Source organism: Erithacus rubecula (assembly GCF_903797595.1).
Source record: "Erithacus rubecula genome assembly, chromosome: 3".
NCBI classification, from domain to species: domain Eukaryota; kingdom Metazoa; phylum Chordata; class Aves; order Passeriformes; family Muscicapidae; genus Erithacus; species Erithacus rubecula.
Genome location: NC_136689.1, coordinates 23,185,593 through 23,203,697, shown reverse-complemented (window position 1 = coordinate 23,203,697; position 18,105 = coordinate 23,185,593). Strand labels below are relative to the sequence as shown.

General features: G+C 44.9%; 3 protein-coding genes across 4 annotated transcripts in view; 1 reads left to right on the top strand and 2 right to left on the bottom strand.

Moving 5' to 3' along the window:
- LOC306799670 (putative acyl-CoA dehydrogenase 6) overlaps positions 1-2,450 on the bottom strand; it is a 74,473-nt gene extending 72,023 nt beyond the window's left edge. Inside the window, exon 1 of the mRNA XM_079301025.1 lies at positions 2,222-2,450. Within this exon, the coding sequence (XP_079157151.1) occupies positions 2,222-2,431 (210 nt within the window). The 5' untranslated portion in view covers positions 2,432-2,450. The remainder of the gene's footprint in view (positions 1-2,221) is intronic.
- A 111-nt stretch (positions 2,451-2,561) lies between these two features.
- Positions 2,562-6,083, bottom strand: LOC306799673 (guanine nucleotide-binding protein G(I)/G(S)/G(O) subunit gamma-11). Its single transcript, XM_079301029.1, has 2 exons — positions 5,723-6,083; positions 2,562-2,953 (listed from the first exon to the last, which is right to left on the bottom strand). The coding sequence occupies exons 1-2, from the start codon at positions 5,816-5,818 to the stop codon at positions 2,828-2,830; spliced, it is 222 nt and encodes a 73-aa protein (XP_079157155.1). The 5' UTR covers positions 5,819-6,083; the 3' UTR covers positions 2,562-2,827.
- A 3,046-nt stretch (positions 6,084-9,129) lies between these two features.
- On the top strand, positions 9,130-15,082 carry TFPI2 (tissue factor pathway inhibitor 2). 2 transcript variants are annotated; one of them, XM_079301027.1, is made up of 5 exons: positions 9,130-9,348; positions 9,426-9,605; positions 10,051-10,230; positions 11,445-11,618; positions 13,960-15,082. In XM_079301027.1, exons 1-5 carry the CDS (start codon positions 9,267-9,269, stop codon positions 14,058-14,060), a joined length of 717 nt encoding a protein of 238 aa, XP_079157153.1. In that variant the 5' UTR covers positions 9,130-9,266; the 3' UTR covers positions 14,061-15,082. The 2 variants fall into 2 exon arrangements, with proteins under 2 accessions (XP_079157153.1, XP_079157152.1); XM_079301026.1 differs by having other exon boundaries at positions 13,957-15,082.
- The last annotated feature ends 3,023 nt before the right edge of the window (positions 15,083-18,105 follow it).

Sequence of the window (18,105 nt, the reverse complement as noted above, 5' to 3'; positions counted from 1 at the left end):
ACCTTTTTTCTTCAAACCAGTTGTACTAATTACTGAAGCGAGCTGTAGGATACCAGTGTACTTCAAGCATTGTTCAACAAGTTAAGGAAAAGTTACATTTTCAATTTCCAAGAGGAAGGGTGTTGACCTATAAAGCTGTAAAGGAAACCACTCACAGGATTATTTCAATACCCTTGCTAAAAACAGCCCCCTGGAATTATAAGAGTCTCTTCCTCATCCTGCCCAGAACAATTGGGAAATTATAGATCACTTAAAGTACGATAACTTAATATACTAAAAAATAAATTTAATGCAACCAACCAAACAAAAAACCCAGTTCTCACTCAAGGAATTGCACTGCTCATTTCTCTGATTTCTCTGGTACTCATGTCTGGATTTAGCTACTGGAAATTGTGCCCCAGAATATGTAACACGTATAATTAAAATGTATTGCAGATACTTAATGGTCATTTTCTCCCAAAGACTTTGTGGACACTTTTCAATTTATCCTAAAGGCATTTATAACAGGCTTAGCTTAATCTAAAACAAACAATAATTGCTAGAAGCTTTGCATGAACAATATCAGACTGGATATGACATAAATAATGATTTTTCTTTCTTTCCAATATGATCATAGCAAATCCAAAATAAGCACTACATAAGCATTTTTTAAAATTCAGGACAATGCAAAAAGCAAGTTTATATTGCCTACTGCGATTTATTCTACAATATATTAATCACAGGGCATTATGTGATAAATGTAGCATGAAAATCCATCTTAGCCTATGATGTAATAATCTGAACCCAGCAAGGTAGAGCATATTGTAATCTGCACTTCAGTAGGCATGGCATGCATAAAAACTAGGGAGGGGAAAGTTTTATTTAAAAAAAGTATTGTGTCACACAGCAGAGTAGCAAACACTGCACTAGCAGACATTAATATATCTATTTCCCCCATCCTCAATAGATACACAGCTGCAAATACTTGAGATACAAAACAATGTGTGCCTTAACCTATTCATGACAAAGAAGCAGGACTTAAAATCTTCCAGATCACCACCCTCACCAGGTCTGGCCTTGCCCTCTGTGTTTCAGGACAGTAGTTTTTTATTAAGGCAGTTGTTGTCCCTGGGCAGCTAATGAAGAGCAGCGTGCCACGGAACAAGTTTGTTGGGCAGATAGTTCTGCAGATACACAGATATATGAAGGCTCTCTCCAGCACAAATTTGACACAATGGTAGTAGCTACAGAATTCTACACTATTAACCCAGGTGAGAGAGGAGGATTCATTTCCAGCTTCTTCTACCAGTTCTTTCTGTATCACCTTATTTCTTCTTTGCAGAGTCCAGGAATGTAGAGTAATGAAACTAATTTACTAAGAAAGTGGCAGGTCATGTATCTCTTTCCCTTCTTGCTTGGGTTTCTTTTTTATAACACAGAAGATGAACCCCCTCCTCCCAAAGCTCAATGATTACAGATCTCAGTGATAGAAAACCTGATTAATTACATTGGGTTTGGGATATTTTAACACTGGAAGTGTGAAAGTTAATGCGCAGTAAAACCTGAGGTAGGTATCACTTCACTCAGAAGTAACTGCACTATCTTTTGTCCACAGTGAACTGGAGGAGAGGTGAAATTTGGAAATTATTACATTTATCCAGGGAAATATAGGATTCTGCAAGTAATTTTTTAAAGCATCCATGAAAGATATGACAATATAGCTCCAAACTCACTTAAAAATCAGTATCTGGCAATACAGAGCATACCGTTTAAAAAAAAAAACTACAGCAGAGCACTGTATGACCAGCCAGAATTTGGAAACTTGCCTACAGGTCAACCTGAGATAAGTCCTCACATTCCCTTCTTTTGAGCCCATTGCATGTTTGTTCTTATGTGTTTGAATGCTGCTTGCAGCAGGTACCGAACTCCAGCACGGCTCTCAGCGGTTCATAGGTTAAAGGGGAATTTTTTCAGTCTGTTTCCCAGCGCTGCTCGGCCCCGCAGGGCACCGCACCAGGGCTCCCTGCAGCCGGACCGGCCGACTCCCGGCTTCGCCAGGCGCCCTTAACAGCACCACGAGACCTACAGGCGACACCGACCTCGCTGTCGGGAATACACAGAGCTCGCCAGGCAGGGGGCACACACACGGCTCCGTTTCTGCCCTTGGCGGAGGGAAGTTTACTCGTTGAAGCCGTTCTGTCGGCTGTGCCCTTGCCCGCCGCTCCCCGTCCCCCCTCGGTACCTTCCGGAGCGCCTCCCGCAGGTCGCGGTGCCGCGGGCTGTCCCCGGCGTCCCGCAGCGCCGAGCCCGGGTGCGCCCAGCGCCCGCCGGCCCGCAGCGCCATGGCCAGGGCTCCGGGAAAAGGCCGGGACAGCGCCATGGCCAGGGCTCCGGGAAAAGGCCGGGACAGCGCCATGGCCAGGGCACCGGGCAAAGTCCGGGACAGCGCCATGGCCAGGGCACCGGGCAAAGTCCGGTCAGCGCCGTGCCCCCACCTCCAGCCCGGGGCAGCCCCCGCCCCGCCCCGTCCCGTCCCTCCTCCCGCTCCTCTCGGCCCGCAGCAAGGCACGGCAGCTCTCGGGTTACGGGCAGGTTCTCTTTAATGCCAGCGAACAGCCATGAAGCGACCGACAAGCGGGAGGCGAGCGGGCCCCGCGCAGCGCCAGGGGCACAGCCGGCCCTGCCCGGCGGCTTTCGCGCGGGTTTCTGTGTTTCTGTAAGGAGAAATGGAACATCAAAAGGAATCCGCTCCTGTGCTTGTTCCACACGCACCGGCGGCGGTGGGGACACGCTAGTGACTCCCTAGGGGAACGGGGGAATGTCTGCTCCGGGGCAGACATCGCTTTTCCTAAGCGATGACACAGCCTCCCTTCTCCTTGAACGGGTTCTTGTCCTCGGGAACCCCCTTCACCAGCGGGTCCTCTCCCGACCGCTCCTCGATGTAGTTCTTGATCTCTTCGGAGCACTTGGACACCTCGAGGGAAAGGACAGAAAAGTGGCTGCGTTACGGCCGTGGGAAATGCTCATCAGAGGAGGAAACCCGTGAATTTACATTCTCTCTTTTTCACCTTCCCACCAAGCATAGAATATCTGGCCACAGAGCACTAAGCACGTGCAGACTCAGCTTCCTTCCTCTCTTTTCACTGCCCGATATTGACAGAACATGTGAGTATCTCTGAGAATGTAAACGCCACCCGGAACACCAGTTGCTTCACAGTTAAACTTGTGCTCATAATTCGCCAGTCTAGTTTTATTGAGCTGCAGATCACACTCTCCCTCAGCACCAGCATGACTTACAGTCGGTACTTTCAGGGTCAGTCACTTTCAATTCAGTTTCAAAGTATTTATGGCTTTATGTGTTTTTCACAAACGAAACAGTCAGTGGTAATACAAATTCTTACTTTGCAGTTCTGCAATGGACTTTGAATGAGAGTCTAACTAGGAAAGACAATTTATTTACCGGGTTTTTTTCAGACAATGGCTATTAAAAGAGCCTATTGTGTTATGAGACCATAACACTTCCCATGGCATTAATACCAAACTAGCACTGATGTAGGTAAGACTGCACATAACCCACCTATGTAGAAGTGTGTTTAGTTGCTGTTCACTGATACAGGAGCACATGCAGCACATGTGGTAATGGTGTCTGTGGAGCCTGAGAGTGCATAAGTGAACATCTGGGGCTCCTGAGGTTCCTTGTGCACACATATCTCTTGATTCCTGTGCCAGCATAAACTGTCCTTAGATGCTTGAATACCTGACATGCCTGAGAACACACTCCTGCTCTGAGCCACACTCCTACCTGCAGGCCCTGCAGTGGTAAAACTGTGCAGAGACAGGAGCAGGAAGCAGCTATTGGCCAGGCCACTAGACAATTAGTATTTCTATTTTAAGGCCCCTTGCTTCCTCTGTTAATTATATTTCATTTTAAAGGTAAAGCTACAAAAGAGAACCAGTGAATTAACCCACTGTATCACAGACAACAGAGCATGGCCTGTGCAAAATTAAGCTTTAAGCCATCAGAAAGAAGAGTTAATTCCCAATTAAACAATGCACAAAATAAGATCTAGATGCCTTAGAGCAAAGAAGCTGGACCTACAAATCCCATTACGTGTATCTTGTTCTTCTGTGCCTTGCAAACTTTGTTCCCTCAAACTGGAGCACCTAACACCACAGTGAAGCTGCACACCAAAGTACATGAAGGACCAGAGTTTGTTTTACTTCAGTCAGCACTGCCAGGATTACTTTCACTTACAAGAGAAAAAGCCTGCTTAAATACCCATTCAGAAATTTTTATTCATTCCAAACGACACTTCCTTTTCATTCGGTAAAATTGTTAGTGGGGGTCAAGAAACTTTTGGCTGATGTTTGATTTTGGTACCAACAGTAATGTGGTATTTGTGCATTTCCCTGTCTGTGTAACATCCATACAGGTACCAGGGGACTGTGGCAACTGCAACACAGATTTCATTCTCACAGTAAAACTTCTGTTACTATGCACTGGTAAACTGAAAATTGAAAAATACTCATTTTCCTAAAGTAATCAGTGTTTTGGTTTATTACAAAAATGTTGATAAGTATTTAAAATTAATATTATTATTTCAAAAACTTTACACCCTGCAGTGTATTTCAGTTGCCTAAGAACCCTGTGAGAGAGGATATAGGTATCTACACTAGTTGGATATTGAGCCCTCAATACTGCTGGAACTTTAGTCTATAACGTAACATCCACAATCACTAATACCTAACTCACAGCTAAAACATTATTTTGGCATTTGTATTTTCTCGACTAAAACCTAGACCTTCAATGCAATGAACATAACTGATGCTACTGATTCCCACATATAAATGTATTCTTGGTCCTAACTAGGACCAAAAGCGAGTTTTTAGGTGTAATTTGCTTCCACTGACATGCAGAATGAAAAAAAAAAAAATTAAAAAAGGACAAAAGGAAAAAAATTGTTAGTTTCATCATGGAGCAGGATCAGTTCTGCACATCTTTCGTCTCCAGAAAATGTACAAAACCTTTGAGGGGAAAGTACGTGTGGGAAGGAACAATCAGTGTAAATGCCTAAATATTTCATGGAACAAGGCTGGGTGTCGGCTCGGCACGGGCGATGCTCCGGCTCCTGCCCCCGCCCGGGCACTGCACCGCACGGGAAGCGGGCGGGGGCGGCGGGACCCAGCTGCGGGCCAGGGCAGGGTGCAGTGCCGCGACAGGGCTCCCAGGGGAGGGACACCCCTGCCCTGGCACCAGCACAGCACAGGGGAACGGAGCGCGACGTGCTCCTCCCTCGCCTGGCAAGGCTGCCTTGTGCCGGCCTGGGGCGCCAGGGACTCACGGGCAGGGGAAGTTAAGGGCTGCCAAAGCCACCGGGAACAGCCGCGACGGGCAGGCCCGTGCCAGCCCCTCGGGGCGCTCTATCCCGGGGTGGTGCGCTCCTTCCCCCGGCTCCACGGTGAGCCCCGGGAGGGAGCGGCGCTCCTACACGGTGCTAGCGGTGCTGTGCCGCCAGCGCCGTCCCCGGCCCCTGACCCAAAGCGGCGGCAGCACCCGTCGGTGCAAACCGCGGCCGTCCCAAGCAGCCGGGGCTGTACGGACGAGCGGCTCCCGCAGCCCCGCCGTGCCCCGGCCCCGCCGCCCGAGCCCCGCTCCGCCCGGGCAGGAACGGGCTGCTCCCCGCTCCGAGCCGGCCCCGCCGCCCTCCGGGCAGCTTCGGGCCCCTTCTCCGTGCCCGCTCACCGGCTGCCTTTCCAGCTTCACTTCTTTCCGCAGCTGCTCCACTTCCATTTTCAGTTTGTCCTTCTCGCTCAGGTCCTCGATGTTGATGGCTGGCATCGTCCGCACTGCCGAGGCGCGCAGGGAGTGAGGACAGAAGGTTACGTCTGGGCAGCGAGGGCGCCGGGGCCGCAGCCCCCGGGCGGTGGCGGGGCTGTGTGACGGCCGCCCCCGGCCCGCCCCCGGCTCTCTCGCTCGCTGCCCCGCTGCTCGGCGGCCGCTCCCTCCCGGCGCGCCTGCACCCCTGCCCCGCGCCGCTCCGGCCCTTAAACCCGCACGCTAATCCCCTCTCGCCGGATTAGAGCCCTCCGCCCAACCGGCCCCGCTGCCGGGGCGTTGACACGGGCCCTGCCTGCACGGGGAGGTCCGGCCGGCCCAGCAGCAGCCGGGAGCTGGAAGACCTTCCTGTGCTGAGCCCCCCGCCTCGCCCTCTGCAGCTCCAGTGCGGGGCAAGAGCAGCGAGGTCGGCTGGGGTTTTGGGCCCAGCAGTGAGATCTTTACCACCTTCTCCTCATGCACCTCCCGGCCACACAAGTGACTCATGCTCCGTGCCACCAGCATCTTCGGGCTCTGCGTTCTTCTGCCCAGCGGCCAAGGCAGAATCAGCTGGTGTGCATGGGTGCATTCCTCAATACTTGTGCATTGCAACTACAGGTGAACTGGACTTTACTCCTGTGTAAAGTGCCCCAGCAGGTAGGCAGCCCACCATTGCCAGATATTGCAACTTTTTGGGAGGTATGTCTGCAAAGCAGAATTGCAACACTGCACTAGAGGGTTGTTGTGCTTGGCTTGCATCGAGGGTCTGTGGACACAAGGAGTCACGACAGGTGGAGTACTCAACATAAGGGAAGTGATGCATTCAGAAGATGCAATAAGGAGTTAGGAAATTCTTCTCCCCTGCTTGCATACAGTTTTGAGGTCTAGATCCCAAATAGAGTTTTGTGCTTTTAGGAACACAGTGGTCCTTCCATGCATGTTTGTACAGCACCTGGCATCTCTCATCAATAGCAATGAAAGCAGAATTCAGGACTCCTGAGACTGAACAAAGCTACAGGCCATCAAAATGGGCTTGCAGTCCTTCTGTTGCCTGCCACTTCAAAGATCTTTATAGGCCCTCTTTCCTCCTCTGTTTTTTCCCATTAATCACACTCATTTTTTCTCCCCTCCCTACTCACCAGATGTAAGCAGCAGCCAGCAGCATGTAAAATTTACATGTTCTTCAGCACTTGCTCTTGGGGTTTGTATTCGTTTTACTTTAGCCAGTTCACTAAAAATCAGTTTCTCTTCCTCTCACTATTTCCAGCTCCTGGTATGTACTTTCTACATCCCCATAACCTACACTGACAGCTGCATTCCCAAACCCCACCAGCTGCTGGTCCTGGGCCAGTCAAAAGAGGTGGAAGGAGGTGGCTGGCCAGTGTCCCAGAGGAGGCCAGGCTGTTGGTGGCAGCAGAAACACTGTGGTGTGGGAGGCAGAGAGCATGTGATGTGGTGGAGGCAGGTGTAGGGTGCAGGAGTGAGGTGAAGGTGGGCTCTGCACACCACTGACACAGTTAGGGTGGGAAGCATTTGGCTCTGTAATGGAAAGCCTTCACTGACCTGTCTGCTGACGTGACCAGCTCTGCAGATGGCAGTCAGCATTGGACTTTCTACCACTCACTGTGTTAGCTTTTATTGTGGTTCATATATTTTTACAAATATTTATCTGATCTAAGTTAAAGCAAAGGACAAGATGAATAGCAGCATTGATGGATAGGTGGCTTTAACTCAGACTTTGATTTCTATGTCTCTGTGCACAGAGGAGATGGAAAATATTGAAAATGCTGTTTGCATTACAGCATTCACTTTGCTGCTGTTGTTTAAAGTGCTATTTAAATTTCTTTCTTTGCAATTCCAAAGAATGTGATGAAAACTGAAGGACGTCAGTCTAGGACAACATATTAAAGAACATCATATTGAAACCACTTTAGAAAAACCATACTAGAAAATGAGTTTTGCTTTCTTTGGAAATAGAAAAAGTATGTGGGGTTTTTTTTTGTTTGCTGTTTCTTTTCTTCTGGAGTGACATAGACTTTAACACAGCTATTCTGCCTAATAAACTGAACAAAATCCTCATAAAATGAGGACACCTGTTAGTACCAGTTGTAGCTGTAAGAATCTAAAGCAGGGGAGATATGTCCCATCATGATGACTCAAGCTGCACCAGGGTTTATTCTCTTGTCACTAAAGTACCCATTTGTTCTTTAGCTACTGGAGATTCTGAAAAAAGGAACAGTTCTGAAAAAGGAGGGAAAGAGGTGCCGTTCAGTGCCATACCCTTTCAGATGGCGTGTAGATGGCGTGGGGATTAGACTTGCTCCTTTCTTGCTTTTATGAAAAATCAAACTATGTCAGGAAACTAAGCTCCACGACATAAAGCACGAAGCCATGGAGAGAAAGTCAGTTCAAATAATGAGTGTGCTTTGAACTCCTCCTGCTTACAGCCCGTGTAGTCTGTGGCTTCTTTCCTGCAGGCCACAGATTCCCAGGGCCCTGTTTGCACCCCATCCAGGGCAGTGCCTGCCTGCAGGCCCACTGTCACTGTAAAGGGAGCAGAGAAGAACAATAGGAGATCAGATTAGTTTGTTGTTATCTGTGGAGAACACGCCTAATTGCAGTCAGTCTTATCTCTCTTACTATGTTCAGTCTGGGGTAAACACTAATTAATGCAATGTGTCTAATAGATTAGAGAGGGAAAGTGTACTGTTTGCTGCTCACCCCCTCCTCCCCAAGATCACACCCCATTGCCTGGTGGGGTTAAAATCTACAGAATAAACCAGGTCATGATATTTCCTGAAAACCATCTCTCTCTGCACTGCCAGAGATGTTATCCATTCAGCCCCTCGGGTTTCCCCAGAGTCCAAGCCCTCTGAAGATGCCTCTGATTTGCTCAAGTTCATCAGCATTTTACACTACAGAGATAAACTAATGCCGCGCGTTTGTCGCGGCGGCACTCGCTAAGCAGCCTGTACTCCGCCCGGCTGGACCGGGACCTGCAGCATCATCAGCGTTTGATTTTCGGCGTCCCACCGCCCTCTACCCGGAGCCTCCGAACAGGGAGCGGCCTCGGGGGGGCGAGGACGACGGCGGGAGGGAGAGGGGGCTTTCGCTGAGTGTCCCGGGCTGCGGCGCGGTTTACAGGAAACGCTCTCTGAGCATCATCCCGTAAGGCGCGGGGGCGGGGGATGGACCCCATCCACCCAGCGCTGCGGGGAGGCGCCGCGGCCCGGCCCGGCCAGCTGCTCCCCGATGGCGGCGGGGCGGGGCGGAGGCTGCCCGCGCCCCCGGGCCGCGGCACCGCTGCGGCCGGGCCAGCGGCGACCTCCCGTCCCTCTGAATCAGATCTTCCCCTCCCACCACCTGCGCAAGGAGGCGGCCCGGGGAAGCCGCCTCGGCGCATATAAAGCGCTGCCGTCGGAGCGGGAGGCGCCGTTCGCCGCCGGGACCCCGCCGCCGCCGCTCTCTCGCCATGACCGCCGGCCGCCGCCTGCCGCTGCCCGCGCTGCTGCCGCTGCTGGCCTGCGCCGCGCTGGCCCAGCGCCCCCTCACAGGTAGGAGCGGGGCCGGGGCCGCCCCGCCGTGCCCGGCCCGAGCCCCGGCCTGAGCCCCGCTGCCGCTGTCTCCGCAGAGAAGCAGCGCGAGTGCCTGCTGCCCCCCGACGACGGGCCCTGCCGCGCCCTGCTGCCGCGCTGGTACTACGACCGGCACACGCAGAGCTGCCAGCAGTTCACCTACGGCGGCTGCTTCGGCAACAACAACAGATTCCTCACCTTGGACGAGTGCGAGAAGCGCTGCTGGACCATCAAGAGTGAGTGCGGGGGCCGCAGAGCCCCGGGAGGCAGGGGCCGGAGGGGCACCGGGGAGGCCGCTCGGCTTTGCGGGACGCTTTGCACCCACCCGATACATCGTAGAGTCATAGAATTAATCGTTTAGCTTGGTAAAGACCTTTCAGATGATCGAGTCCAAGTGATGACCCTCCTGCTTGCTGCGGCTTCTTGCTGGTGTCAGTTTCAGGCAGAAAATGCAGTGAGTTGCCCCGGAGATCATGTGTGGAATTTATCTGTTAGTATTTTAAATGTGAATTAATATTGCACTTACTCTCTAATTGATGGCTTGGATTCCTCTATTAAAAAGCAGGTGGGACAAACTGGCCTGCAGCTGAAGTAATACCATTTTGCCTACACTGCCGTGTTATTCTGTATGTGCAGTATGAAGGGTTGGCTTTACAGAGGATGAAAATGTTTTTTCTGCAGAAGTGCCCAAACTGTGCCGGATGGAGGCTGATGGAGGACCTTGCAGGAGTTATCTAAGAAGATATGCCTTCAACTTGAGCTCGATGAGGTGTGAGGAATTCATCTATGGCGGCTGTTATGGAAATGCCAACAACTTCAGAGATTTGCAGTCTTGTGTGGACCACTGTCTGCCAGAAAGAAGTAATGGTTGTTCCAAATTTTTAATAAAATAGATGGTTTGAAAGTGATATGAAGATGATACTTCATTTAATATTTTCCTCTGAATACCCCTACAGTGGTATTTTTGAAGACTTGTGTAAAGCAGATGTTTTTACTGTCCACTTTAATTTTAATATTCTATCTTAGCTGTTACTGGAAGAACAAAAATGCTGAGCTCTTAAATACATCCACAACTATACCCAACCAATTTCTTGACTTCTAGAGAGCTGTACAGGTGTATCTTAAAGCAAATATTAAGATTGAAGATCTGTGTTAAGGCAGATGTGTCAGATTGTGGCATTTACATCCAGGGAAGTGGTGGTATAATGTAAAGCAGAAGCACCTTCCTATAATTCAGGCCTGAGAGATGGTGGTAGGTGGCTTGAGTTTGTAGCACTCAACAGCTTCTGTCAAAAGTGTTTTGCCTGATGTGATTCTTCACTGTCTCTCCCTCTGAGCTTTAAATAAGAATGGTGGTAATTATGAGCAGGTGACTGTAACTAAGTTTTGACGTGAGCACCAGGTTAATATCCAGTTCTAGACAGGCTCTTTGAAGATCTACCAGAATGTATAAAAGCTGTCACTGCCCTAAGCTTTATTAGTGCTTGATGACAGTTATTTGTGGCTGATGACAGATTGTCAGCATTTTCTTAGGTGAAAGCTGAATTATTTCTGTTGCACGTAAAATGAGTTGATAAAGGGACTACAGCAGGAAATATGAAATATTGTTTGGGCAAAAAGAAACATGCTGTTGAGGAAATTTATTGGATTTGTACTTTTTGCTGCAAGCAGAATTTGCTGGCAAAATCATAGCAAAGTTGTGTCTTTTTTATTTCTCTATAGATGTTGTTCTACCAAAATTATTGCTATATTCCTATATATATGAAATAAGATTATGTAAAAATCTCAGCTGCCATATGTATAGCACTACAAATGGGGAAAGCTGATGAATTTCACTTTTGGGATATAATCCTGTTTTCCAGGATGATCTGTTACTTTCTCAAATTCACAGCTCACAGGAATAAGATGTGGAAAGTCTCCGAAGTCATCAATAATAGTGTCAATTCAAGGGGGAAAAGAGTTGTTTAGCCACAAAATTTATTGCAGGTTCAATTTTAAGGAGCCATGTACAGAGATTACATTTATGTAATTTTTCTTGCTCTCTGTTTTTTTCCCTTTGTCCTTTTCTCCCCAAGCTGGCCCCTCGCTGTGCTATAGCCCAAAGGATGAAGGACTGTGCTCCTCTTCTGTGCCTCGCTATTACTATGACACCAAGACTAAATCATGTAAACTGTTCAAATATACTGGCTGTGGTGGAAATTCCAACAACTTTGTCACTGAAACTGATTGCTACAATGTCTGCAGAAATGGTAAGGGTTTTTTGTTTGTTTTTTTTGTTTTTGTTTTACTTTTACAGTCACAAGCAGTTAAAGCAATCCACATGCCAGTAACAAGTGTTCATAGTGTTCTTTTACTGACCTTAGCTTGCTACAGGGGTATGCATTTTGCATTTTGGACTCTTATGTTCTCAAGGGCAGGGAAAATTGAAAGGCACTGCTAAATCCTTTTGGAAAGATCAGTGTGATGTGAGGTGGTTGCACCATATTTGAATGAAGTGTAGAGAAGGGCACACAAAAAGACTAAGCTTGCTCTCTAGAGCCCACATCAGTCTTTAAACTGTTCAGTACCTCCATGACCCCTAGTTAAAATATCCTTTTATTCTGGATGGTTTTAAATAGGATTAAAGTCAGTTGTGAAATCAATTTACTTTTTTTCATTTCAGAAGTTACCGTTCTACCTCAATTCCCTGTTGCCTACTCACATTTCCTATTCCCATTACTAAAGATTTCTTTTGCTCTGTCAGCTGTTTCTCTGGCTGTGGGGGAAAAGCTTGGAATGCTAACTGATTTTTTTCAAGCTGTGCTTGTAAATCAAAATATTTGTGCTTTTATTTGCAGTCAGATGTTCATACTAGCTATTACAAGTTTTGATTCTCTAGTTTGATATGAAAATAAATGAGAGAGAAAAGCATAATTCTATGTTGTTGCGCAGAACATTTAGGAAGCAGACATAGTGCAGTATTTTAAAAAATTATACTAATGGGGAAAATATTTAAGGCTGTATGAAGCATGTACATTGCCTTTGGGAAAAAGAAAAAGGAAAAGTAGCTCTGTTTTATACATCATATGCACAAGGTTTGAGTACTTCAGTATTGAAGTTGTGTAGTCAGAAGGCTTATGTTGGGAGATGATGCTTCAGTTCTGAGCTGGAAATCCAGCTGGAATTCTGGGCTGGGGCAAGGATTGTACCCTGGGCACAGTTCTCAGAAATAAAAATATTGCCTGCCAGTTAGTCATGACAGTAATATTTCTGTGGATGGCAAGTCTGAGTGTGTCTCTGCCATTGTATTATGAGAGAGTCTCTAATAGTATGTTAAGTTTATCTGAGATGCTTGTGATTATCTAATTTGCATCCATTACTACCTGTGAAGTGGTAGGGCCAGGCTCCAGTGTGGAGTGTTGGGGAGAGGAGGAAGGAAACTGCTTCTTCAGTGTCTGACTCCACACTGCCCCTGCCCACACCCAGATTCACCTGGGGGTTCTTTCTTCCTCACCTTTTGTTGTTGGTCTTGTGGAAGAAAGAGCCAAGGAGATGCTGTCTGTCTTGTAACTAGAGCACCAGATAGCCACATGTAAAGTATCAGTTACAAGCTTTTTCATCAACTCGTGGATTTTGCAATTCAGTGAGGCTTGGTACAGCCAAAGACCAAAGTTAAGGGTATGATTAGTGCTAATTAATGTTGTGCTATACATATTCATTTCTATAGCTTGGGAGTGCACAGCAACATTAGGCAAATAATGCAGGCAACTCCTCCTCTCCTGCTTCCATTTTTTTCTCCTCAGCATCTTTCTTCTTACTTCTTGGAGTCTCAAGTTGGATTCAGTTGACCTTCACTGTGTAAATATACAACTGTTTATTAAACTGATCTGTAGTGTTTTGAGTGAAAAGGTTTGTGATTAAATTAATTTTAAAAAGTTTATATTGGAAAGGAAGGCAAATGCATTGGAGTGGCAGCAAAAGAATTGGAAACTGGCCACAGTGGCTCTACATGCTGATAAATAGGTAGCATAAAGACAAAGATTTTCAGTCAAAATTGCAGAGTACTTGTTTTCTGAATTCCTCTCACACAATTCATGCAGCCTTTGAAAGCATGTCTGGAGTTAACTCTGCCTTAGGACACTGTAGCTTCTGCGAGTTTTGTGCAGAAACTCAAATACTTTTGTCTTTTTGTCTCCCAGAAGTGCTGACTATATTTTAACATTTGCCTCACTTAAGAATAGGTTGTGGTTTCTTCTTTGTGTGCGTGTGGTTTTATTTTTTTTTTTTGTTTTTGGGTTGGTTGGTTTGGTTTTTTTTAATAGGGGGCAGTGTATTTAGTTCCATTCTGCTGTTGTTGCAGGACAGCTAGATAAGGCTTTGATACCTACTCAGGAAAAGGGCAGCAAAGTAGGATTCAAGTGCCAAAGGTGAGCACACTAGAGACCTTACAGTGTGAGAACAGGGAATGCAGAACACGTTACAGTTTCTGGTATGTTTGTTATTATTGGACAACTGCTTGAACAGCATAACATGAAAAAAGTCCAAACAATAACAAGTAGTAACAGTTTTGTCATTTAGTTTCCCTAACTGCTTCCTTTGTTTTGTTAGCAGGAAATGAGAAACTGAGAACCAACAAGCCAACAAATGCATCCCGCAAAAAATTAGTGAGAAAACTGATTAAAAAATCTCAGCTGTATAACCCAAAGTCATAAAGCTGATGTGCACTTGGATGTTTGAAACACTTTTTGTCAATTCCACTTTGTTCTTTTTTAAGGTATTTTTCACAAAGTTTTATACTGACATAGTTCTGTGTTTCAGAGCTGCTTTTTATGCAATTTACTTTTTGATAATGGACTGCATTTAATAGAAGAATGAACCTAAGTTTGGTTCTTTTGCTCTGTTGTCTTTACAAGAATATTTTGGAAAGACTTGTTCAGATTTCCATGTTTTTATGGGGGGAATGTTGCTACTGCTTGGGAGAACATTTCAGCTGTTGCAAATCAATTAAAATTTGAAAAATCAATTGTCTGTTATTATAACTAGGGAGAGTCCAACACTGAAAATCTACCATGGATTTTTAAATTTTTTTTGCATCCTCTGCTTGCTAAAGAAAAGGAACTTTTCACAAGTGTGTTTTATTGCTCTGCCATTTACATACTTTGGCCCTATAATTTAAATGGATTGTCATTTACAGTTAAGTTCATAGTGAAGGCTTCCAGAAGCCTTCATAACAGTAAAAAAAGTGTAAACTTAAATGCAGTCATCCCACAAGAGAGAATTTGGAATAAGGATGCCTTGATAAACACCCTGACAGAGGCAATGAAGAAGCTAGTTGAGTATTAAAATAACAATGTAACCATTACTTTTTCATGGTATTTGATATTTTTTGCTAATTTACTCCAGATCCTCATGTGGAATTAATCAGCAGTTTTACTGATTTCAGTGGAGCTATGCTGATTACATCTGCAGAGGATCTTGATATTTGTGATAATGCAGTAGCTGTTGAAGCAGAGCAGCAGAAGTTTCTGCAGATTTTATCTACAAATGTGTAATCCCTCTTTTGAGGCACTTTTATATTTCTTATGGTATGTTATGCCTATGGTGATACTTTTGCACATTGTTTTATATTTTGTATTTCAGTTATGTCTGAATTTCAGTTAATTTCATCTGCAATATTTTCTAAGTATAAATTCATAAATAGTGTTAATAAAATGTTTTTTGTGAAAAAAAAAAAGCTTGTTCTGTCATTATCCTGAATGTGTTGTGTAGACCAATATGTGTATTGGAACCTGTAATTTGTTAATTATGACTCTAACAGGGTTTAGTTGTCTCTTCAATCATTTCCTTACACTGAGGTCTTTATTTGAAGAAAGCCAATGAATTGCATTGATGTTATTCATCCCCAGCAGTTTTGTAGCTCAGCTGGCTCTCAAAAGAGCAGCTCTCAAAGGGGTGCTTATTTAGCTTATGGTTTGCTGCTGGGTCTCCTGTTTTGATGTTGCACTCTCTGAATACCTTTTGTGTGGGCAATAAGATATTTGTTTGAAATTACATTTGCTTTCAGTTAGAATAATTCAGGTGTGTTCTTTAAACCTATTTGGAGATGGAACATGATGGACAAATAGTCAAGGTCTGGTTTTCTTACTGATGTTTCTTTCACTGACAGATTTTCAACTAAAGCAGTTGTCTGTGCTTGCCATTGTCTTTCTACCACTCCATTTCCCATTCCTGGTCTCAAAACCCTTTTTTATTTTAATAATCTCTTGTTTAGTGCAGATGAATGAGGACACTCTGGCAGACAACAGCAGGTAACTAGTGATGCAGTTTGGACTGCTTGTCCCATGCCAAACCTCTTGGTATCCAGCCTTCAAACAGAAAGGGACCAGTCTAAACTCCCTGGTGGAGCCAGAGCACAGTGCCTGTGGACATTGCCCATATCCCTTGTTGGTTGTGAATTTTGGCTGTGCTATTTAAAGCAGCAGCCCAGAGTGTTCTCTGAATATTTTTTTTATACCTAACACTAACGCTTAGGGCTGTGCATTCATTTCATGCTCTGATCATGACTTATAAAAATGTGTGTTTAGGAAGTCAAAGTTCAATTTAAACACAGATTATAACTGTAAAGGATGGCTGCCTTTTATCAGCAACTCCATGGGTTATATAATAATATCTATAATCTTTGGGATCATGTTTGAGAAATTACTATTGCTCCTTATCTCTGTGTCTTTGACTTTCATGGGAGCATTTTTGGATGGGATACAAAAGTGGGCCTAGAATTTAAAGGGAGGTCCAAATCTGAGAAAGCTCCACTCTAGTTTTTGGTCTCAGAATTGGGTGCCTTCTCACACATCATAACATGCCCTGAGTAGTGCAATACCCTGCTCATGTCCTGGAAAGGATCCAAGAGTTTGGAACTCTTCTGTTCATGCCAACTCAGGGGCTCAGCAATAGCTGTCATGATGAACTGGGGTAATGAACCTGTGCATTACCTGTGTAAGGCACTTTCTTTTCTTGCATAAAAATATAATTTGAAGCCTAAGGGCTTGCTGCTAAAGTACTCAGTGAAATATCACAGTCTTGGGTTTTAATCCTGTATCTACCTGCTGTCATATAGAAATTCAATGTAAACCATGATTTTCACAGGGTCTCCTTGTGAGCAGGCTGTAGAGTATTGTAGGAGAGGTGGGGCAGGGAAAGGAAGTGCTCCTGGAAGATTTTTTTCAGTTCCTTATTGAAGCTATTACATAAATGGTACTGTATTTCCAGGTAAATGCCTTCATCTCTTTTTTTTTTTTTTTTTTTCTTTTTAGCCACAAAGAATTTCAGCTGTCCCTGTGCTGCTCTGCTTTGTGTTCTTAGGTTACACTAATATCCCTTCAGACTGCTGTGACTGACTGATCTAAACACTTGTCATCTAATGCCTTTTATATGATTCATTTCTTACTTCCTTTTTCAGTTTGCTGATGAAACAACACTGGCCCAAGGTTGGGCCAACTGTTAATGTTTTGCCATGTTGAAAATTAATGCAGCCCATACCATCCTGCAAATTAACTTTTATTATAGTAGCCAGTGTCCAGCATCTGGTATTGTGTGTCAGTGCAAATTTCTACTGCAGAGGAGGGAAGCAGTGATTATAATCAGTTGGGTTTGCATAGGCAAGCTGCCACTGAAACTCCTGACTAGTGATTTGCACAGGACAGTCATACCTGCCACTGAAAAGTAGTTGCTGGAATAAGCAGATTTGAATAAAGTGCATTGCAACATCCCTGCTCTTTAACTTTCATTGTGACCTATAATTCCAGATAATTTCTTAGTGATATCTTGCAAAGAACTGTATAAAAGTTGTAAAAATTAAAATCTGCACTGATTCTTTATCACTGGTCTGGGACAGTACTCAATGATTTGCTTTGTAAATTATTTCCAGAGTAGAAGATTAGCTTCATCTTCATATTTAAATGAAATTTTAAGTGTCAAAAAGAGAAAAGAAAAAATCTATGTGGAAGCAAATAGCATTTTTATTGATAAACTACATGATGGCAAGAAAAATTTTACCACATATAATTTTAACAGTGATTTGCCCCAATAAAGGGCTTTCTCACAATTCCATACTTTAGTAGCTAACTGACAATGAGTTCAGCTTGTGTGTCCTGAGTCAGATTTCTGTTTACTGGAAACATTCCTGTTTCTCTGTCACTTTTCATTAGTTAAGGAGGTAGAAAACATGGAATTTTTTTTTTTTTAGTAAAAAGCATTTTTTTTTTTTAGAAATAGTGGGTTGCAATAAAAAAATATAATTTAAAAATCCCTAAACTTGTGTCTCAGATCAGAGGTGAGAGACTTTTATCCTGAAGCTTGCAGTGAGCCATATGGCTGAGGGCAGCTGTTCTGACAGACAGGGACAAGAATTCTGTTCTACTGGAGAAACACAGTCCAGCTATGACTCTAAGTCTGGAACAGCCACACTGTGGATGTGCCAGAATTATTATGTATTTATGACAGTGTTATTGAAAGCAAAATCTGTCTCATTATCTTTCTAGTAAGAGAGGCTATCACTGGCAATATTTAGCACAGAAAATACACACTTCTGTTGAACTAAGCCTTATTTTTCAGTGTGTGGTGGTCCTGTACAGTAATGTCTGTCATCTGATAAATTCTGTAAAATAAATCTGTAGAAATACAGCCTAATGAACAGCAGTGTTATTTAAAAAGTAATCTATGTAAACAAGAAGCATAAATGCATTAGCCACTGGTGTGATC